This window comes from Pinus tabuliformis, chromosome X (assembly GCF_031772625.1).
Source record: "Pinus tabuliformis cultivar Carrire ecotype Pingquan chromosome X, CPIR1, whole genome shotgun sequence".
NCBI lineage: Eukaryota > Viridiplantae > Streptophyta > Pinopsida > Pinales > Pinaceae > Pinus > Pinus tabuliformis.
Window position 1 is genome coordinate 1,326,384,399 of NC_142308.1, and position 23,387 is coordinate 1,326,407,785.

Genomic DNA, 23,387 nt, shown 5'->3' on the forward strand with positions numbered 1-23,387 from the left:
TCAACCGAGATAGGCGAGTTGTTCTCCAGGTTGGAGGAAAACTTCACTATGATGGCAACCATACCTCCAGGAGTGAGGTGGGGTGTGTTAGCGCTTGAAATTTCACCTCAGGCTGAGAAAGGCAAACTCCAAGGCAACATCAAACCACTTAGCCTCGTAGCTAGCCCTACGGCGCATGAGAGGGCTCTCTCCGGTATATCTCGGCAAAGATCTTCAAAGGGCGGAGATAACCAATAAAGAACACTGATTTTAGGCTAGTAAACTGATAAAATGTTTGATTTGAGATTTTTAGGATTTTGGTGGAAAATCGGGGAAAGGCAATTTTGGGTGCGGGGATTGGACACAGTTTTTGCAGGGGGTTCTTTGGGGCAAGGTAGGAGACTGTATTGAGAGGGCATCAACAACAGTCAGAGACTAAGGAAGAGGTGACGCAGGGCATTCGAGAGACAATGTAGAGGGAAGAGTAGGGAGACAGCACCATTGGAGACGCAGTCCTGACGCAGAGTGACGCAGAAGTGATGCAGAAGTGGGTGAAGGGTCTCCAGGGTGTCAGAACTTCTCTAGGAGGAGGAGAAACTTTGTCTCAAGTGTTTCTCTCAGAAGTGTCTCAGTTTTTCTATAGAATCATTCCTTGTAAAGCGATTGTTGCTGAAGATTAATAAATAAACCCTCATCTGCTGCACCGGTTTTCCCACATTGGGTTTTTTCGGGGACAATTGTCCAAAAACAACTGTGTTGATGTGATTGATTCTTGTGCTTGTATATCACTGTTATTTTCTCTATGTAATTATGTGATAACTGTAGTAGAATTTATTTTAATGTTTACTGAAGGGTTTCGTAAATAACTTATTGTGAGAGATAAGTAGGTGAAATAAATCAGTTACTACAGTAGAATTTCGTGTTAGAAATTCTCACAGTTCCTAGGCAGCGTATTTCAGGCCTGCCCAGAGGTTGATGCAGGGCTCGCACAGAGGTAGTTGGGAAGCTAGTTCAATTGGCTTGATTGAGCCAGGATTGTCTGTCGGGGTGAGGAAAATTCCTCACAATATTTGTGCCGGTATTTTCTCTGTTTGGATTGCTAGTTGAGCATCCATAGATTGTACTCAAAATTCATTTCTACATTATAATAAAAACCTCAGCTACTGCACCGGTTTTCCCGTATTGGGGTTTTTCGAGGACATTTGTCCAAAAATAACTGTGTTAAATTTTGATATGCGCTAGTATTTTCTCAGTTTCCAACGCTATTTTCTTCAGCAGCTAATTTATGAAGGTTGCAATGTGATTAATTTGGTTTTTGCCGTAGCAAATAAATTGTTAAATTAATTAACAATTAGAAGAATTAATTCCAGCTGTTGCAATAGGATTTCAATGATGAAATTTTCACGTATGTTTTGTTGAATTTGATGGGGGTCTACTTTGATGAAAACTTGACTAAATTGCCGGGGGGGGGGTGTGAATCAACTTAGTACATTCATGGACTTTAAACTTATTAACTGAAACATTAAGCGGGCATCTTAAAAAATAATGACCAACAGATTGAATAAGTGAACAGCAAGTAATAACAAGTCCAAAACATCACATAAACTCATAACATCAACACATATGGACACCAGATATAAGTGGAAGCCCATAAAGGGAGAAACCACGATTTTGTTATTGTTGTGATGCAAAGGCAAGCTCCTACTCCCTTATTACATCTAATTTTTTGTAGGTTCCAACCTATAGGAGGATGCTACCTCAATTTTCTGCAAGCTGCAACATGCAAGAAAGCTCCAACTCCCATATGTTTTCTGTAGGCTACAACCCACAGGAGGCTCCTACCTCAACAAGCTCCAACCTAATATTTTTCAAGAGACTACTTGAAAGGAGACTACAATCCCCTCATTCTAAATGAAAACAATATGCTGGTTTACCTGGTCATAAATTTTGCATATCTCCAACTTCATTTCTGCCTCTTCTTCCCTTTAAATCTGCTTCACCTAAGCTTCATATGTACTAGTTAACTAATGCCTAACACCTCAATCAGCTCTCACACATTTCCAACTCTCTAACCTTATTTTGCTTCCAAAAACAACATCTTTTATAAAGAAAATTATTTGCTGGCCGTTTGTATGCTACATAAGAATATGAAGTGAACAGGCTTGACTCTTTGCCTTCCAGTGATTCATTTCCAAGCTGTTCATATTTAGAATATTAGAACAAAAATAAGTGCTTCACCACATATTATTTCAGCCATCTATAATGATTAGGTACACCAATATCAACATAATGCCAAAAGGAAGATTATAGAAACAACATATGAGCATTCATTCCTCGTGATCAATACAAACATTTGCCATTAATGCATCACAATAATCTCTCCAACATCTTTGCCTTTGCCTTGGACTTGCATCACGATATCTTCAGGCCATTGACTCAACAACCTTGTCTTGACTGTCATGGAGTCTTGCCTTTGCCTTGCTGTCATGGAGTCTTGCGTTTGCCTTCAATCACAACATCTCACTCATCATATGTATACAACAATCAGCTCATCAAACATAAACAAACATCACCAGCTCATCAATATACCCAAGCGTCACAAGCATAACAAAAACAACATGCCATGTCTTTGTTCTGTTGTTGTTGCACCTTTGCTGTTTCTTTGCCCAAGATGCTCTTGTCTTTGCTGCTCTCTTGCTGCTTCTTTGCCTTGATCATGACCATACATACTTGCTGCTGCTCCTTGCCTTGCTATTAATTTGCTGCTCCTTCGCCATCAATGACAATAATCCATCATACTTATCCCCTGTTGGACGCTCTACCTGCTGTCTATATGTGTCCCTGTCTTGCGGTGTCTTGTGACTTATCTGTCAAGAAATAGGAAAAAGGTTACATTATCTGTGTCCTAGGTCTGCAATAGGGTTAGTAAAGGTAGACAAAACCTTGGTTACCATATCGTTCACTTTAACTCGTTTGTATAAATTCATAATCACACTAGCTGGATCCTACCATAAGTGTATGGTTGTATGCAGAAAAATTCAACCAAGGCTATTGCATACTATAGTACCTAGATTTTTCAGTCGTTTCAGCATGGTTGGAACTTGGAAGGTGAACCAGGCTATTGCATAATATAATTACATGGATCTTTTCAGTTGTTTCAGTATGGTTGGAATGTGGAAGGCATTGGCTATAACTTGTTTTTATGCAGTTGTCGCAATGATTTTCTCGAGACATAGATGATCATTGATAATTTGATTTGTTATGTATTTGTTCCAGCAGAGCTTGAAGAGGCAAAATATAAGAAGGATTTTTCTGCAATCATTTTAACGTCACTTCAATTGTAGCGGAAACTAGAAAATCTTTTACGATGAGAAACAATAATTGCAAGAGGGTGACATGTTTTGTTGCTGTTGTACTGATCATATCAATATGTTTAGTTTTCTTAATAATTGTTGATTTTCTTATTACTGAATATAACATACTTCCATTGCATGGCCATGCTTGAGCAAATTGTTTCATAACTACAGGTTTTTAGTCCTATATAAGATCCTTTTGTAAACTGCAATGTTTAATACATGAAATCCCTTTGTGTTATAAACGAAACAATTGTAACATTCTATGGAAGTATCCATTTTTTGTAGTTTTGGATCTAAGATTGTATTCCTTATAATGTTCATAGTCTCTGTGCTGAAATACGTTGCGCTGTGCAGTTGCAGGGCAGATCATCTCCTTTATGTGTTGTTGTTGACGACAGTCTGCCACTCACAGTGATTGCAGCTTCTCTTTCTTCTTCTTCGCGGGTTATTTCATTGTTACCAGGCATCGGAGTAAATGGACTCCGGTACTTGGAAAGGGTTGCGGAGAAAAATGGTTTCTCACTTGACCAAATCCAAGTATTAGGGAAAAAGGCGAAGCAATTGACATTTGAGGATACTGGAGAAAAGGTATATATGCAGCACAGTTTGTAGTTCCAAATTTTAAATTGATTTTGAATTTATATATCTTTTCCGCAACAAACAATATTTTAGATGCCTACGATATACTTTGTTTAATGTAATTAAAAGGTAATTCACTGACAATAGCTCATGGTATCAGTTTTTTGTTGTTTCCTCTTTTCCCAACTGATGACTTGAGAGGCTAAGAAGAACATTGGAATCAACTTAGAAGTGAACGGTTAGTTTTTTTGGGCTGAAATAAGGGAGAGATTCACTGAACTCGTGGGAACCAATAATGAGGATTATTTATCTGTTTATATTTGGTAAATGGCTTTATGTTGATTTTTGGGTAGCATCGGATGTGCTCTAGCTCCGAAATTTTGTGGAGGGGCTAGAACAGATCTCCAAGACCCATAAATCATTTGGTGAAATTCCACCTTGATTGTATTTTATTAAAATAATTAATATTTTCAATGGGGTTCCTAAGTCTAAACTTAGGAAAATTAAAATATTAATGGGTATTAATGAAAATATGGGTGAGAAGCTTCTAAGAAACGAGGATCAAGTCTAATTTAATCTTAGCGATTGATTAGAGATTAGATCATGGCCGTTGATATCTCAATAGGAAAAGTATAAAGGAAGACTTGAGAGTCATTTGGAGATACACCAGGCAAATACTCAGTAGCTCGAGGGAAATCAATTCTCAAAGAGAAGAGTTTGATTTCAGAGGGAGAGTTGGAGGGTGAAGGAAGAAAAGGGTATCAACATCAGTCGGGGACTGAGGACGAGGTGACGCAGTGCATCAGAGGGACAACGCAAAGGGACCACTGAGAGAGGCAGTGCAGCAAGGGATGCAGTCCTCACGTAGAGATGATGCAAAGGTGACACAGTGAAGGCTGGAGGGTCTCTTGGGTGTCAAAATTCCTCCAAAGGGTGGAGGAAAATTATCTCAGGTGTTTTCTCAGAGGTTTCTCTATGTTCTACAAAACCATTCCTTGTAAAGAGACTATTGCTGAAGAATATTAAATAAATTGTCATTTGCTGCACCGGTTTTCCCGCATTGGGTTTTTCCGGGGACTATTGTCCAAAATAATTGTGTTGATGTGATTGATCTTGTGCTTGTATTTCACTGTTCTTTTCTCTATGCTATTATGTGACAACTGCAGTAGAATTTACTTTGATATTTATTGAAGGGTTTTGTAAATAACTTATCGTGGAAAATAAGTAGGAGAAATAAATCAGTTACTGCAATAGAATTTTGTGTTAGAAATTTTCACATGGTATCAGAGCAGAGAGCAGGCAATAGGATTAGAGAATCTGCAATGAGTCGGGAGCATGATGCTGGAGCAGCTACTCAAAAGGATTCTCGCAGTTCTCCCAGGAAAGAGGAAAGCACGAAGAATATAATGGATCACAGCAATTCTGTGTTAGCTTACAGACTGAAAGAAGAAGTCGCTTGCTTGGCAAGTTCTACTTCCTCTGAGGTTTGGTATATTGATAGTGGAGCTTCTGCACACATTGTAAAAATTTCTAATATGAAATTCTGCTGTAGTCACTGATTTATTTCACCTACTTATTTCCCACAATAAGTTATTTATGCAAAATCCTTCAGTAAATATTAAAATAAATTCTATTGCAGTTATCACATAATTACATAGAGAAAATATTAGTGATATACAAGCACAAGAATCAATCACATCAACACAGTTGTTCCTGGAAAAACCCAATGTGGGAAACTGGTGCAGCAGATAAGGGTTTTATTAATCTTCAGTAACAATCACTTTATAAGGAATGATTTCACGGAGAAACTGAGACACTACTGAGAGAAAACACCCGAGACAAAGTTTCTCCTCTCCCTGGAGAAGCTCTGACACCCTGGAGACCCTTCACCCACCTCTGTGTCACTTCTGCGTCCCTCTGTGTCACTTTGCGTCAGTCTGTGTCAACTTGTGTGAGGACTTCGTCTCCAATGGTGCTGTTTGCTTGCTCTTCCCTTTACATTGTCTCTCGAATGCCCTGCGTCACCTCCTCCTCAGTCACTGACTGCTACTGATGCCCTCCTCTTCCTCCACCCTGCAACTCTCCTTCTAAAATCGAACTACTTCTCCTTGAGAATCGATTTCCCTCGGGGTGCTGAGTATTTGCCCTGTGTATCTCCAAATGACTCTCAAGTCTTCTCTTATACTTTTCCTGTTGATGAATCAATGGCCGAGATTAAGTCTATAATCAACGACTAAGATTAAAACAGATTTGATCCTCGTCTCTTAAAAGCTTCTCACCCATATCTTGATTAATATTTTTATTTTCCTAAGTTTAGACTTAGGAACCCATTAAGAATATCAATTTTTTTATTAACTCCTCATCCGGGTGGAATTTCTCCAAACGATTTCTGGGTCTTGGAGATCTCATGTGTTCTAGCCCATCCACAAAATTTCGGAGCTAGAGCACATCCGATGCTACCCAAAATCAACACACATGACATGAATACGAGAATGTTTCTCCAGCTATCAAGAAGAACAGATGAACTTCAAAATCACCATGGGAAATAAGTCAAAATGTACCCCTATGGGAAGAGGTACTGTAGTGGTTCAAATTGAAGCAGGGGATCATCTTCGAGCTACCAATGTGCTGCATGTGCCTGGATTGGGGATGAACTTACTCTCTGTATCTCAGTTGCATAACAAGGGTTATGATGTTTTCTTCATTGGGAAGAAAGTATATGTCAAACATTCGAGTTGGAAGAAGTCCCAAATTGGAGTTAGAAGTAATACATTGTATAAGTTACAACTAGAATCTCCAATGGCACTGATAGGCAGTAGTGGTGAAAAATATTTGAATGAACTATGGCACAGAAGGATGGGGCACTTACACCATGGGGCTCTAAGAATTCTCAGAAGAACTATCACATGAGTTCCAGAATTATGTACCAAACGAGACGTTGTATGCAGAGGTTGCATACTGGGCAAGTACACCAAAGCGGCTTATTCCAGAAGTAACAGTAGGGCAAAGAGTGTTATGGGATTGATACACCCAGATATCTGTGGACCCATGTCTACAAAAGCTCTTAGTGTTGTTGAATACTTCGTCACCTTCATTGATGACCATTCCAGGAAGACTTGGATATACTTTCTAAAAACTAAGGATGAGGTTTTTGATTGATTCAAAGAGTTTAAAGCTCTGGTTGAGAATCTGATAGGGAAGAGAATTAAAGTGTTGCACTCAAACAATGGTGGAGAATACATTGATAAGGACTTTACTGATTTTTGTGTAAGGGAAGGCATTAGAAGAGAACGGAAAACTCCATATAATCCAGAGTAGAATGGAGTAGCAGAGAGGAAGAACATAACTATTACTGAAGCAGCAAGGGCAATGTTGTATGATCAGGATATGCCCAAATTTCTATGTGCAGAAGCATGCAACACAACAATATATGTTCAGAACAGGACTCCTCACAGGGCATTAGGTAAGATTACTCTAGAGAATGTCTTCACCGACAAGAAGCCTGAAGTGAGTATTTTCAGAATATTTGGGAGTTTGGCATACTGCCATATACCCGAAGAAAAGAGGAAGAAATTGGATCAAATTGCAGAAAAATGATATCTTGTGGGATATAGCGAGAATGCTAAGGCATATAGAATCTACCTTCCAGGAAATAGAAAGATCGTAGTACGACGGGATGTAAAGTTCATGGAGGACAGAGCTTTTAGGAAATCCCGAGAAATGCCTTCCGAAGAGCAGTCAAAGGATGATCCATTGGTCCAACCACTTCAACCAACAGAAACCAGCACCAGTATTTCTCCAAAGGATAAGAATCCAGAGGCATCACAGCGGGTGGAATCTCAGGAGGAGGAGCAAATAGATCTACCCACTACTAGTGGAAGAACGAGCCGGGAACTTCGACAGATACTACGGGATGCAGAGGATTTCATTGGAGCTCCTAGGAACGAGAAAAGGGAGCGTAGACAACCAGATAGATACCAAGCCTTGGTGGCTCAGGTTGGAGAACCCTCTAGTTTTCAGGAGGCCGTTCAACATCAAGTATGGGTAGATGCTATGGTGGAGGAATACAGTTCCATAATGATCAATGTTGTCTGGGAACTATACCTAGGCCTCAGGACAGGTCAGTGGTAGGTTCGAGATGGATCTACAAGGTCAAATATGCTACAGATGGCAGTGTGGAAAAATGCAAAGCCAAGTTCATGGCTAAGGGTTATGCTCAGAAAGAAGGGATAGACTACGAAGAAACCTTTGCCCCAATAGCCAGGTATACTTCTATTAGATCCGTGATATCCCTTACAGCACAGATGGGGTGGGATATTCACCAGATGGATGTCAAGACTACGTTCTTGAATGGGGTAATAGAAGAAGAAGTATACATTGAACAACCAAAGGGTTTTGAGACACATGAGAAAAAAATCCATGTATGTAGGTTGAAGAAAGCCTTGTATGGGCTTGAACAAGCACCTACAAGATGGTATGGTCGAATTGATGGTTACTTGAAGAAGATGGGATTCGTCAAGAGTGACGCAGATCCCAACCTCTACTATCAGATTGTAGAGAATGAGCCTCTAATTCTGGTGTTATATGTGGATGATCCATTCTCTTCAAAGATTTGCAAGGAAAACCTAGCTACAAAATTTGACATGAAGGATTTGGGACGGATGCATTATTTTCTGGGGTTGGAAGTTTGTTAGCAGAAGGGTGAAATTTTCCTTGGACAAGGGAGATATGCTATAGAAATTTTGAAAAAGTTCAAAATGAAGGACTGTAGAGCTACGGCTACTTCAATGATTACCAACTAGAAGAAGATTGATGCATCTGAAGATAAAGAAGTCGATCCCACCTTGTACAGGCAGCTCATAGGGTCCTTGATGTATCTGGTCAATACCAGGTCAGACATTTGTTACGATGTCAACACCCTCAGTTAGTTCATGGTGGAACTGAAGAGGGCACACTGGGCAGCAGCCAAGCAGGTTTTCTGTTATATATGAGGACTAATCGAGCATGGATTACTGTACACCCGAGGCAATGATATCAGGTTGAGTGGGTTCACTGACGTAGATTGGGTTGGAAGTTCAATAGATCGGAAAACTATCACTGGGTACTGTTTCAACATTGGATCGGGAATGACCTCCTGGTGTCGTAGGAAACATAAATCTGTATCTCTGAGCTCAGCTGAAGCTGAATATATGGTAGCTAGCACAAGATCGTGTGAAGCCATATGGCTTAGGAAGTTGCTTGTGAATCTATTCAGTAGAAGGATGGAAGCGACCAATATTTTGTGTGATAATCAGAGTTGCATCAAGCTCTCTGATAATCCAGTTTTTCATGATCGGTCGAAGCACATTGACATCAGGTGTCACTTTATCAGAGATTGTGTCTAGCGAGGGGAAGTACAGTTACAGTACTCTCCGATAGGAGAACATGTGGTAGACATTCTCACCAAGGCTCTAGGAAGAACAAAGTTTGTTTATTTCAGGGAGAAGATGGGGATGATTGAGAATCCGTTTCAGTACTTGAAACAAATAGTGCAGGGAGTTGTAGTGTAGAAGTTAGCAGTGGCAATGCTATGGGCAACATGAAGCAACATATTGAGAGGGAGTTGCAGTATAGATGTAGCAGTGACAGTGGCCGTGTCATGGGTAGCAGTACAGGGTTGCAGCAACGCAGCGGATGAGGGGCAACAGGCCGAGCATCAACAGCGTAGAGAACTAATGCCGTGGATCAGTGTGATACTTCTGCTGGGAATATTGTTAGAGCACATTCCTCGCTAAGAGGGAGTGTTTATTTTTGGGTAGCATCGGATGTGCTCTAGCTCCAAAATTTTGTGGAGGGGCTAGAACACATGAGATCTCCAAGACCCAGAAATCATTGGGTGAAATTCCACCTGAATTGTATTGTATTAAAATAATTAGTATTTTTAATGGGGTTCCTAAGTAAACTTAGGAAAATTAAAATATTAATGGGTATTAATGAAAATATGGGTGAAAAGCTTCTAAGAGATGAGGATCAAGTCTAATTTAATCTTAGCTGTTGATTAGAGATTAGATCATGGCTGTTGATATCTCAACAGGAAAAGTATAGAGGAAGACTTGAGAGTCATTTGAAGATACACCAGGCAAATACTCAGTAACCTGAGGGAAATCAATTCTCAAGGAGTAAGAGTTCGATTTCAGAGGGAGAGTTGCAAGGTGAAGGAAGAAGAGGGTATCAACATCGGTCGGGAACTGAGGAGGAGGTGACACAGTGCATCAGAGGGACAATGCAGACGGACAGCTTAGAGAGGCAGCGCATCAAGGGACGCAGTCCTCACGCAGAGATGACGCAAAGGTGAGGCAGTGAAGGTGGAGGGTCTCTTGGGTGTCAAAATTCCTCCAAAGGGTGGAGGAAAATTATCTCAGGTGTTTTCTTAGAGGTTTCTATATGTTTTGTGAAATCATTCCTTGTAAAGAGATTGTTGCTGAAGAATAATAAATAAACCCTCGTATATTGCACTGGTTTTCCCGCATTGGGTTTTTCCGGGGACTATTGTCTAAAAGTCACTGTGTTGATGTGATTGATTCTTGTGCTTGTATTTCATGTTCTTTTCTCTATGCTATTATGTGATAATTGCACTAGAATTTACTTTGATATTTACTGAAGGGCTTTGTAAATAACTTATTGTGGAAAATAAGTGGGAGAAATAAATCAGTTACTGCAGTAGAATTTCGTGTTAGAAATTTTCACACTTTATGAGTTTTTTCCTTAGAAATCATGAGTCAGAATAAATTTATCAAGCAAAGAGTTTTTCGTAGAGTTATTAAAATAGTCGTTTTCATAACTACAGATGTAGCTCTGAAGGATTCTAGAGGAATTCATTACAATTAGATTAGGTGTCTAGTAGAATGTTGCTTATCTGCTTCTGGTTTCAAATTTTATGGGGTATAGCTTTTGTGCCATGGCAAAAACCAACCTCAGTTGTGCCTCCTCTGGGATCTGAGGCCAGAACTTTGTGACCATACCAGTGTTGCACGAAGCGCCTCCCCCCCCGGTTCCAAGCCCCGAAGCGCGTCCCGTACGGAAGTGCCTAGGAAGCTTGGCCGGAAGCGCGCTTCCGAAATTTTTAGACGCTTCCTGGAAATTTGGAAGCGTTGGCGCTTCCGAAGCGCTGAAGCGCGCTTCGTACGGCGCTTCCTAGACGCTTCCCAGACGCTTCCCAGGTGCTTCCCAGGCGCTTCCCAGACGCTTCCAGGACGCTTCCAGGACGCTTCCAGAAAAGCTTCCAGAAAAGCTTCCGGAAAAGCATTTAGAAAATCGTTTTTTTTTCAATTTTTTTTTAAATTTTAGGTGAGTTTGCTTGTTGGGGGTGGGTCCACCTTGGGTTAGGGTGACAAATGAAAGCAAAAAAAAATATAAATATAGCAGATGCTCCCTCATGGTAATGTTAAATTCTTAAAGTAAAAGTGACATTCTCCTTTATTTTTCATTTTCATCCTTTTACTTAAATTTTTAACATTACCATGAAATGACTCAGAATGTTTGAGAGTGGTTCCAGCCTCATTGGACTTCATATGGAGAAAATAGAATTTCATATCCTATTCAAAATTCAGCAGACTTAACAGTTTTCAGGTATTCAGGATCAATGGGATTGTGGCATTTCATTAGATTATATCAAGTATGAAGGTATGCGATTAGCATTTAATCAAGAGCACCAAGCCCTATATGTACCCTGGTGTTGGTGGTGTTAATTGTTGAACTCCTTTGTCACGCGGCACACCCTTAGCAAAAAATTACCTTTCAATCAAGTCAAAATCATCGATCAAACATGTTAAGCTTTTTCTACCATATTTTAAGTCTTGAATTAGGTAGTTTGATCAAAATTGGGCAATGTTGACTAATATCCCTAGACAATCGAGGTAGAGGCAAAGGCTAGACAAGAGGAGAAGAATCTAGATTCTAGATCATTAATGTACAATGGATGTTATATCTATCTTGATTTATGCAAAAATATGCATGTTTTCATGTCTTCTACAATTAATTTGGTATTTGGAATGTTTGTTTTGAGTATAAATGCAAAAAAATATAAAAATATATATATATATATAGCAGACGCTTCCGCGAACGCTTCGCTTCCTAGATTTTTGGAAAATGACGCTTCCACGCTTCCGCTTCCGCTCCCGCGCTTCCGCTTCGTGCAACATTGGACCATACCAATGATTTTTCCATTAAATTCTAAATTTATAGCCTCTATTACGACATGTTCTGTTGTTTCAAGATCGTCACAATTTGGGGACAATTATAGATTTTAACATTGTCTGTGCCTTTTCGATTTTATTCCTCTATATCTAAAGTGTTCAGAGTTTGTATGTCATGGTGTATACTTTTCTCTGGTGACTAAAAGGTTTTATGCTTTATTAATATTGGTAAAAATTTCACAATATCAAACAACCCTTGGGCCTTGACCTGCCCCTGAGATAGCTTGCTTCAGTTTGTGTCTCTAATGAACATAAATATAAAAATAAATACCAAATAAATAAAATAATAAAAGTAAAATTAATACTAGAAAAGAAGCTGCACATCCTAACTAGAGGGCATCACCTAAACAAGGGACATGACTTATCAATAACTGTGGCCAGTCAATGCATATGAGCATCCAAGGCCACATTCTGATTTGGCATTTTGTTATTTATTTTATTAGACTTTCTCTGACGCGAGGTCTTTGACCACACCCTGGCCTTTGGCCATTTACAATTTAGCATTCCATTGAAGATAAAATTGCATCACTACAAATTCAAAAGAAAACGAAAAATCATGAAATAGTATAACAAGAGATCTTTGTCAAGAAGAAATTCATTACTAGTTGAAAATAAAATGGGAAGGCTTCAAACTTAACAACTGCCATACAAGCCATTGTTTCTGAGCAGAAGCACAAATAGTATAGGTTCTAAAACATGATCGAAATATTTGCTGTTCCCTGCGACATTCTTCTCAGATCGGATTTGAGAAAGCAAGACATCACAAGCCTTCCAAACATAAAATATAATTTACAAGAGAACAAATGATTATTGTTGTGGAAGGACCTTGCACATACATATCTAGGAATGGGGTTGCCAATTTACTAAGGATACTAACATAATTGAAAAATACCATCGTGTCGTTGCATCTCACACTGAGACTCTAGAAAAATATATGTTGAAGGATTGTTGATCTATAAACAAGGCATTTCAGACTGATTTTGCTGTTCTATCAAAATCATGGAAACTGCCACCTCCATAATTGATCCAGGTGGATATTGGTGGTGACCCGCCAAGTCCACTTGGACCCACACCATTGTTTCTTTCAGCTTTTCAGTTTCCTTAATTGTAGCACAGTTTACTATTTTTCGCAGTTTTTCGGGTCCTGAACTTCCGGAGACGTTTTGAAGCCCTAAACGATGTTTTTTTGGAAAACAGGGAGCAAAATGGGGCAATGGATTGATGTTGATCTTCCCAAAGTTGTGGTTCTCGGATAGATCTTTCTAATGAGATATTGTGCGTGTCAAACGGAGATCGTATGCCAAAGTTACGACCCCGGGAAATTGATGTACCAATTTACCCAAACGGGGCCCACAGTTTGGCGTTTCATCTTCTAGGGTTAGGTTTTTGGATGTTTAGGGTTTTCCATTGTTTCTTAACAATAAATAAGCCTTCGAGCCTCATTGTAAGACAGTTCAGAGGCATGTAGCCGTCACATCTCTTCTCAGAGATAAGCTACCATCGCCCTAGCTAGTTTATTTCCATTTTTCTGTTTGTAAGCATATTTTAGTATTTTACATTAACGAAATGAAGTATTATTTTCGTTGCATCTCTGTGTTTATGGTTATCTCTGTAATTTTTTGCGTTCCCGTTTTAATCCGGATCAGTGGTATCATAGCGATCTGCTTTTTTTCTTTGCATGTCCCCAACGAGGTCGGGATATAAGGAGTTAGGGCTTGAACTGGTCGAAGCTTTGCAAGACTAGCCTCGCAAATCCCGACGGCCTCCCATGGGGGATGAAAAGGAAGACAAGGGGGCAGGAGATCCTATCAAAATCTTGCTTGAAGAAGCCCTCGAGCGACAAAGGAACGCGATGATGGATAACTTTGCCCAGATCCTTCAGTGGCTACCCAGGGGCGACGCATCGGCTTCCAACAGCTACTCTAGAAACGCCACACCGTTTAAGGTACAAGTTAATTTTGAAATCCCCATATTCGAGGGTCAGATAGACGTAGATGTCGATAAATGGTTAAATCTGCTAGAGGGTTATTTTTCTGTTCATGATTTTTCCAGTAGGGAAAAGATTATTTTCGCTCTTCTCAAAGTAGCCCCCCACGTCAAGGACTGGTGGGAAACCTACTGCGAGTAGAAGGATGAAAGTACATGCTCACTATTTTCAGCCGCACCCACTTGGAATTCATTCTGGGATGCCATCAAGGAGCAGTACTACCCTGTCGGAAGCTATGAGGATCAATACATAAAGTGGACCACGTTGTGGCAGGGAAGGGACCAAGACGTGCCGGAGTTTACCAATATTTTCCATACCCTTCGTACAAAGTTGGGTATCAAGGATTTGGAGCAGCATTTGGTACTCAAATATCGCAGCTGCCTGCACAAGTACATCCGGGAAGAAATAGAATTCTTGAATATCCCCTCGCTCGGCATGGCATACTGGTATGCCGTCAAGGTCGATCAAACGTTTAAATAGAAGAAGCGAGACTTTGGATCTGCGAATCTGAAGCAAGGGAAAGGTGCCCCCAAACTGCAGAACAAAGGACAAAGCCAAGGCGGGGTGGCCCAAGACAACCCGCCAAAGCTGCAAGCAAAGAACAATGCCGCGAAGCCGAAAAAGGACATGGGAAAGTGGTTTGAGTTCCATAAGAGCTCCACTCACAACACAAGTGAGTGTCAGGCCAAGCAGTGACTAGTTGTAAAGACCGTAAAACAGATGTATTTACCGTAAAACAAATGCAAATATAGTAAAGGGGTTTTTCAATCCTGAACCTATAATTAATTTTCTGAAATCTTACAAATTAACTAACAAAATTTATGAAAGTACTTACCTGTGCACTTGCGGTTGCTGATATCTCCAACTACTCTGCTTTGGTTACCAAAAGACTGAATCCACCCAACCAAACTGAGCAGAACCTGGCTACTCAGTCCAGTAAGCTTCTTAGTTTAAGCAGACTGCTCCCCCGTGACCAGAAACCTCAGAACAACCCGCGCTCTTCTTGCTGGTAACTTCAGTTCATGACGTCCTTCCTCCTTCAGTTTCCGTTTCCTTCGTTCTTTTTCTTCCTCCCCCGCCCCCTTCTAAAATTCTGCTCGGTAGTTTTTATCTCGTTTCTTGGCGGTGGCCGCCCTTCCTCCAGCAGCCCACCGCTTAGCCTTTTTGTGATACCTTCCCCTGTCACGTATCATATATCTCTCTTATGGTCACGTACATATATATTTCATTTATATTTTAATTAATTATATTTCTTTATTAATAAAATATATTTCTTTTATGGTTTAGTAACTATATTTCTTTTAATATAAAATCATAACCTTAGTTTTATTAATTTATCATATTATTATTATAATTTTATTAATAATCTAAAATATATAATTATATAACCATTTTTTTAAGATTTAGCTTAATTTTTAACATTTACCCTTTTATAGTTATGTTTACATTATACATTTTAAATTTAGTATCTACCCATTAATCATGATACATTGAGCAATATGGGTGTTGATGGGTGAATTGAACTTCTATTTGAAGAAGTGTCATGATTTTTAATACTTATAGTTAATTTAGTATATAAATACTAGTGTGGTGTATGCGACACATGCATATGTAGCTATCATATGCATGCATCGTATGCCTGCTATTATTCTTGTGTTCTCTATATTTTATAGATAGGTCGTTACACTAGTGGCCGAGCTAAAGGTTTCAGAATCAGATGCATGTTTTGACTCTGAGTCAGAACCCGACAAGGGGAATGACAAAGGGAAGCAGATTATCGATGCGGAGCCCAACGCCACCGTTGCCACCACGAAGATCCAAAAGGAGGAACCCGAAGATCCAGAGGATGAGGAGTGTCTCTTCCACTCCCAGATGTGGGTAAAGGGCTCCTTGCTATAGTTCATTGTTGACAGCGGGAGCCAAAAGAACCTCATTTCGGCAGAGGTCGTGAAGCGGCTGGGCTTATCGACCATAGCACATCCACAACCGTACACCATCAGGTGGCTTCACCAAGGACGGGATCTTCGCGTGAGCCAGCAGTGTTGCCTTCCATACAACATCAAGCCCTTCACGGATGAGGTATTGTGTGACATTGCTCCCCTTGAAGTTTGTGATGTATTATTAGGACAACCATACTTGTGGAAGCGACATGCTGTGTATGAATCAAGGCCCCGTGCTATTATTGTTACTTTGGGAAATAAGTTGTATAGGATACCGGAGGTAGCAACGCCTACAACCATCTCTTTGATTACTGCAAAACAATGCAGTAAGCTCATTTCCAAAGCTGGGAAATTTGTTTTCCTGATGATATGCCCTCAAGGAAAGAAGAAGATGGTGGCCACGACCTCTAGACAGGGCCCCTCCGCATGACAACTACATATGGACAAGATCGTGGAGGAGTATGAGGACATCTTCACCTCCCCCGCAGGGGTTCCTTTGCATTGTCAGGTCAAGCACTCCATCAATCTGACCCCAGGTGCGCTGCTGCCCAATGGACCAATCTATTGGTGCTCCGTTCTGGAGAATGATGAAATCAAGAGGCAAATTCAGGAGCTACTGCAGAAAGGTCACATCCGTCCGAGTTCATTGCCCTATGGGAGCCCGATCATGTTGGTACAAAAGAAGGATGGGACTTGGAGACTCTGTATTGACTATCGGGCGCTGAACAAGATCACTGTCCGTAATAGGTACCCGATCCAACTAATTGATGACCTCCTGGACCAATTGAAGGGGGCAAAATATTTTAGCAAGATCGATTTGAAGTCAGGATATCACTAGGTACCAATTGAACCCTTTGATGTGTGGAAGACTGTCTTCAAAGCCAAGGAGGGCCTTTTCAAATGGTTGGTTATGCCTTTCGGATTGACGAATGCTCTTGCAACCTTCATGAGGCTAATGGATGACATCTTGCGGCCATTCACCAACTCATTTGTAGTGGTATACTTGGATGACATCCTAATCTTCAACTATAGTTGGGAAGAGCACCTCCACCACAGCCAACAGGTTCTCCAAACACTGCGGCAACACAAGTTATGTGCCAATTTGGAGAAATGCACTTTTGGCATGACCCAGGTTCAGTATCTGGGATACATTATTGATGAACAAGGGGTGCATGTGGATCCAACCAAGATCCAAGTCATTCGGGATTGGCCATCTCCAAACACTCTGACCGAGCTTCGCAGATTTCTAGGTCTTGCCAACTTCTACCGCAGGTTCGTGTTGGGATTTTCTCATATCACTTGGCCCTTGAGTCAAGTCACCAAGGGAGGAGTGAAAGCAAATTTTTTTTGGTCTGAATCTCAACAGAAGGCATTCACAGAGTTGAAAGATCGCTTCTGCTCGGCACCAGTGCTCGCATTATCAGACTTGCGATAAGCATTTGAGGTCGAGACAGATGCCTTTGACTATGCTATTGGGGCAGTCCTTACTCAACATGGGCATCCATTGGCATATCACAGTGAAACACTTTGAAAGATCGCTTCTGCTCGGCACCAGTGCTCGCATTATCAGACTTGCGATAAGCATTTGAGGTCGAGACAGATGCCTTTGACTATGCTATTGGGGCAGTCCTTACTCAACATGGGCATCCATTGGCATATCATAGTGAAACACTTTCAGACACAGTCCGAAAGTATCCCACTTATGACAAAGAGATGTATTCCATTGTCCATGCCTATCGACAATGGAAGCATTACATTTTGGGGAAGGAAACGGCCATCCACACAGACCACTGACCCCTGCAGTTCATACAGACCCAAGGGAAATTGCAAAATGATCGCTATCAGAAGTGGTCCACATACCTGCAACAATTCCATTTGAATATCAAGTATAAGAAGGGCAACACCAATAATGTTGCAGATTGCCTCAGTCGACCACCGTTCATGGCACTAACCACTGTGCTCAACTCTTGTGGGCACGAGACTTTTGATTGGCCACTTCTCTACAAAAGCGACCTAGAATTCGGCCACACATCCCAGACACTCTTGGAGGGTTAGCATGTTCCAGAGTTTTACCTCCAGGATGCCCTGTTATGCCACCTGGGTCACCTTTGTGTTCCTTCAAGCGAGCGTGCCAAGATGATTTGGGAAGCACACTACAGTCGAGTTGCTGGGCATTTCAAAGTCGAGAAAATGGTGGCAGTACTGCAGAAGTATTTCTATTGGTCGAATCTTCGACAGGATGTCAGGAAGTACATCAATTCATGCACTGCGTGCGCCATTGCCAAACTGACCATCAAGAAGCAAGGCCTCTATACCCCACTGCCTACCCCTAGTCGACCTTGGGAATCCATCTCCATGGATTACATGTCAGGCCTTCCTTCCACTAAGCATGGAAATGACTGTGTTTTTGTGGTTGTCGACAGGTTCTCGAAGATGGCCATTATGGTGGCCTGGAAGAAGAATATCACAGTAGAAGCCACTGCTAAACTCTTCTTTGAACGAGTGTGGGTACACTTTGGGATCCCACAATCTATCATCTCAGATCGGGATAGCAGGTTCCTCAGTACATTTTGGTCCAGTCTTTGGTCGATGCTGGACACCAAACTCACTAAGTCCACAGCCTTCCATCCTTAAATTGATGGCCAGACAGAGGTTGTCAACAGGATGATCGTACACATTCTACGCATGTACAACTCAAAGCATCCACGCACATGGGACGAGAGCTTCCCCTATGTTCAACATAGCTACAACCGGGCTCTCCACAGCTTGATTGGCCACAACCCTTTTTAGGTGGGCTTAGGATTCTAGCCACTATGTCCCATTGATGTGGCCATGCCATTTGCAGCTACTCATGCAAATTCGGCTCATGTCCAATCCGAAACAGATAAGGCAAACAACTTCATTGAGCACATCCAACATATTCGCCAGTAGGTCCATGACATTCTAGAGAAATCAAATGCCAAGTACAAGCAGCAACATGATCAACATCGGGTGCCACACAAGTTTTAGGTGGGCGACAAAGTCTGGTTGCATTTGCAAAAGGAACGCCTTATCGGAGCCTATCGGAAACTCAGACCACTTCGATATGGTCCTTACACCATTACCAAGGCTGTGGGAGACAATGCATTTGAGCTCAGCATTCCCCCATTCCTTGGTCTGCACCTAGTGTTCAATGTGGACTGCCTTCGGCCATACTTTCCACCATTACTAGACACATCCGACATTGCAGAACAACTCACACCCACAGAGTTAAATCCAGATTGCATGGAACAAGCTGCAACTGATCGGATCATGGACACACAGATCAAGCACACTTGCCAGCAGAATATCCAACTGTATCGAGTTGTCAAAGCAGGCCAACTCCTTCACCAGGGCAAGTGGCTCACCAGGGACCAAGTTTAGCAGAAGTTTCCTCATCTCATGGAGAAAATCAACGCAATGGGGACCATTGCTTCCTAAGGGGGAAGGAATTTTCCTTTGCTTGATTTCGGAAATTCGACCTTATTTCCCCTCTATGGCTCAACTGTTGGTTAATTCGACCCACCTATAATTTGTGCTACAAATGGTCTCCAAAATGGATGCTATGGTCCTCAAAATGTCCCCGAGGCCTTCATTCAAAGTTTCAGCCTAGTCCCCAACTCACTCCTCCACCTCCTGGAGTGCTCCCACAAAAGACTGTGCAACCCCTGCGCTGTTGTAGCTGCCTCTCTCCCAGAAATTCGATCCTCCTGATGGTAGTGCGAAAATGGCAAGGTGAAACTCCCTCCTTGGGCTAGCAGTCGAAGTGCACCGAAGCAAGGGCTGCTCGAAGACACTCGTGTGCCAAACAACACTTGCAGACTTGGCTTCAGCTCAAGCGTGCTCTTGTCTTAGACAATTTTGTAAATGATAGATGAATGAGCAAAATGAGTGTCTCTTCCTCCTTTTGTCAAGCTGCCTCCAAAATTGCCCATGTGGGCCCACATCAAACTCCTCACACCAATTCCGCTCCAATGAGAGCGTACTTCCCATGTGGGCCGAAATTCTCTTGTGGTGGCCCCCACGCTCCACCAAAGCTGCAATTTTTCCTCTAGCTCTAATGTTTGAGTGCCTCTTAAGCCAAAAGTCAAATGTGGGTCCTCTAAGCCCACTTTTCCTAAGTGCATCCGTGCAATAAACCAAAAATGAGCAAAGTTGATATTTACTTAGCAAAATAATAAGTAGCAATATCACACTTGGTAAGCATGATAGGACCTTGAGAATGGTAAGTTGGTAAACAAGTTGGATCCTTGGGGCACATTAATGCATATTGTAAGATTCATGTGAAGAATGGCCGTGTAAAAATGGATTCCTGATTGAGAAGGTCATCATTATGAGTTGATATGACACAATATACTAAAGAATTCATTATACATCTATAAAGAAGTTCATGTAGCCACTGGTTGTTGAGGGTCACTCAAGGATCCTCCATGAGAAGACTCAATGGGAAGATTTCTTCGCCTAGTAGAAGGACCATGATGATATTGCAAACATTTTATACTCTCTCAGATTTGGAACAAGTTTCCTAGATGTTTGCTGGTATAGTTGCAACATGATGAAGTCTCATTTTCAAGATGGGAAGCAATTTGAAGAAAGCTAGTTGATCAACTGAAGTAGGAGACATGTTGGTAGTGATCAAAATTCAATATTATATGAAAGGCAGTTGACTTCAGAGGGAGCTACACAATCCCTGACAAGATGACTTGATGTGAGGATGACTCTTCCTGATGATCAGATTTATGATAAAGGATGCTGATGAAGACAAGGCGTGACATGTTGTAAAGAAGCTATTATAATCCGATGACTATGATGGTTTGATATAGTTCTGCTACAGAAAGAAGATGCTTTGCAGGAAGATTTAGTGATAGACAAATATGATATGGTTCAGATTCAATTGCAAAAATGTAGTGGATGACTTTGGCAGTCTAAGTCCAAAGTATATATATCACTTAAAGGAAAGGTAGCAAGTTGTAGATGGTTCGATGATCATGTCTTGGTAGATCACTTTCCCGATGCTTAGAGGGAGCTATTATCAAGCTCCATAGTGACTAGTTCGTGAATGTGCAACAGGTAAAAGATTGATGATATGGAAAGTTATGGCTTGTCTCTACGCGATATTGTGAAAGAAGATGGCTCCATGATGTGCATATAATTTGATGTTGTAGAAAAAGGAGGCCTACAAGCAGGTGATAGTACCATGATCTCCACAAAAGAATAAACAACTAATATTGAAAGTAAGTCCCTAGTTGAGAAGGATCTTGGATATATTCCTTTCATGTGTAAAGGAATGAGTAGATCCTCCCTGATTGAGAGGGAGAGATAGACACATCATTCTTGTCTTTGCATGAGGGGAATGGTCCTAAAAGAACATACCTTGTGAACATCCGGATGGGGTATGTGCCTTGAGAGACAATGATGAAGGTGTCTAGAAATTATTGTCTCCCCAACATTGTGCTCTAATCTAGTGGAGAGATAGAGCTGTTAGTCAAGGCCTTGCTATATGATAATGTTGGTTGATATAATGAGATGCACTGATATAAGCTAAGAAGATAGCTGATGAAATGGCTTACCAATCCGACTCTTCTTATAAGAACTTTTTAGAGGAAGTGATGTCCATGTATCAGTTGTCAATTATGAATACCTCCCTAGTTAAGAGGGAGTGTTGAAAATGTAACTAGTGTCGGTCTTCATAATTGTATTTGGATCATGACTTGATGTAATTATTATTGTACTTGTCAAAAGAAAGAAAAATAATTTTATTTAAAAAGAAAATTGACTTATTAAAGCATGGGTTTCATGCTTGGGTCAATAGTCAATAGGTTAAAGCACCCATTGAGTGCTCTAGGAGTTGAGTCTTGAGTCAAGTCAAAGTCATGATGTAAAGACCCTTTAAGGGCTCATGTATCAAGAAAATAAAATTATTATTGATATAAAATTATCTAGAAGCTACCAAGAGTCAGGTTGGCCAACTCCTAAAGTTGGCCTAGATGAGGCCCATGCACCCACATGGAAAGCTATATAAAGAGGAACATTTGTCCTCCATAAGACACACTTGAGCATCGAACATCTTGGGCAGATCTGAGGCAACATAGGAAGAGCAAAGTTTTGAAGAAGGCAACAAAGTATCTCTCTCTCTCTCTTGTTTGGTTTTGGTCTACTCTTCTCTCTCTTGGCAGCCGAATTTTTTTGTGGAAAACTAGGGTTTTTGCAGGTTTGAAGTTGTACAGTAAGAAGCAACAATCTTGTTTGAAGAAGCAATTCATTGTCTTGGGTGGTTGGGCTGATCTGTTAGGTTTTGTAGCATGAGATGATGTTCTAGTCTCGACAGTTGTTAGAGAGGCGAAAAAGCACTAGGACTTCATAACTCATAAAAGGTTTCAGGAAAATCTACCTGGAGATGCATTAATTAAGTTACTTAATCAGTAATTAAATTTGTCCTAAGTCTAACTTAGGGAAAATGTTTAATTAATAGTAATTAATTGAGGAAGGTGAGATTTCTCTAGAAACTCACATGCGTCGCCCAGGAAAAAATCTTAGCCATTGATTAAGTTTTAATCTTGGACGTTGGAGTACCACAATGAGATTCTAAGAAGTCGATCGGTAGATGGTGGAACACCCTTGAGATCGATTTCCTTGGGCAATTCGATTTTCCAGAGAGGAGCAACATTTTACCGGAAGAGTTCGAGCCAGAGAAGGGACGCAAAGACAAATAGGGGCAAAGATAGTGAGTTTGGAGGAAGTTTCCAGTTCTAGAGAGTCATAGAGAGGAGTCTGAAATTTTTCTCTAGGACGCTGCACAAAGTTAGCGCAGAGCCTCAGGTGAGCTGTTCGATTTGGCTAAAGGGGAGGACATTTTCAGTTCCAGAGTCCGGGAAAATTTTCTAGAGGGATGGAGAAGCATTTTCCCAATCAGTAGCAGATAGGATGACTAGATTGACTGATGTTTCAGGGAGTGAGTTTGGCAGGCAGCACTGGGCTAGCACATACCACTTGGACGACTATCTTTGTAGAGGTCACATAGTGCCGTGATTGCTCAGGGAGAGGGTAAAATCCCTTAGTAAATTTTTGCTAGTATTTTTCTTGTGTAGATTCACTAGTTTGGCGACATTTGTTGTACTCAAAATTTTTCGCTGTTGCTCAATAATAAAAGCCCTCAGCTACCGCATCAATTTTCCCACATTAGGTTTTCCGGGGACTTTAGTACAAAAACAACGGTGTTATATTTTGTGTGTGTCTGTGCAAATATTTTCTCAGTTTCTAGTTTATCTTCTGCAATATTTATTCGTTGTTTGTT

At 40.9% G+C, this 23,387-nt stretch overlaps 1 protein-coding gene across 1 annotated transcript in view; it reads left to right on the plus strand.

Moving 5' to 3' along the window:
- PRMT7 (protein arginine methyltransferase 7) overlaps nucleotides 1–23,387 on the plus strand; it is a 467,255-nt gene that overhangs the window by 187,779 nt on the left and 256,089 nt on the right. The window contains exon 8 of the mRNA XM_089446420.1: nucleotides 3,690–3,923. Within this exon, the coding sequence (XP_089302546.1) occupies nucleotides 3,690–3,923 (234 nt within the window). The remainder of the gene's footprint in view (nucleotides 1–3,689; nucleotides 3,924–23,387) is intronic.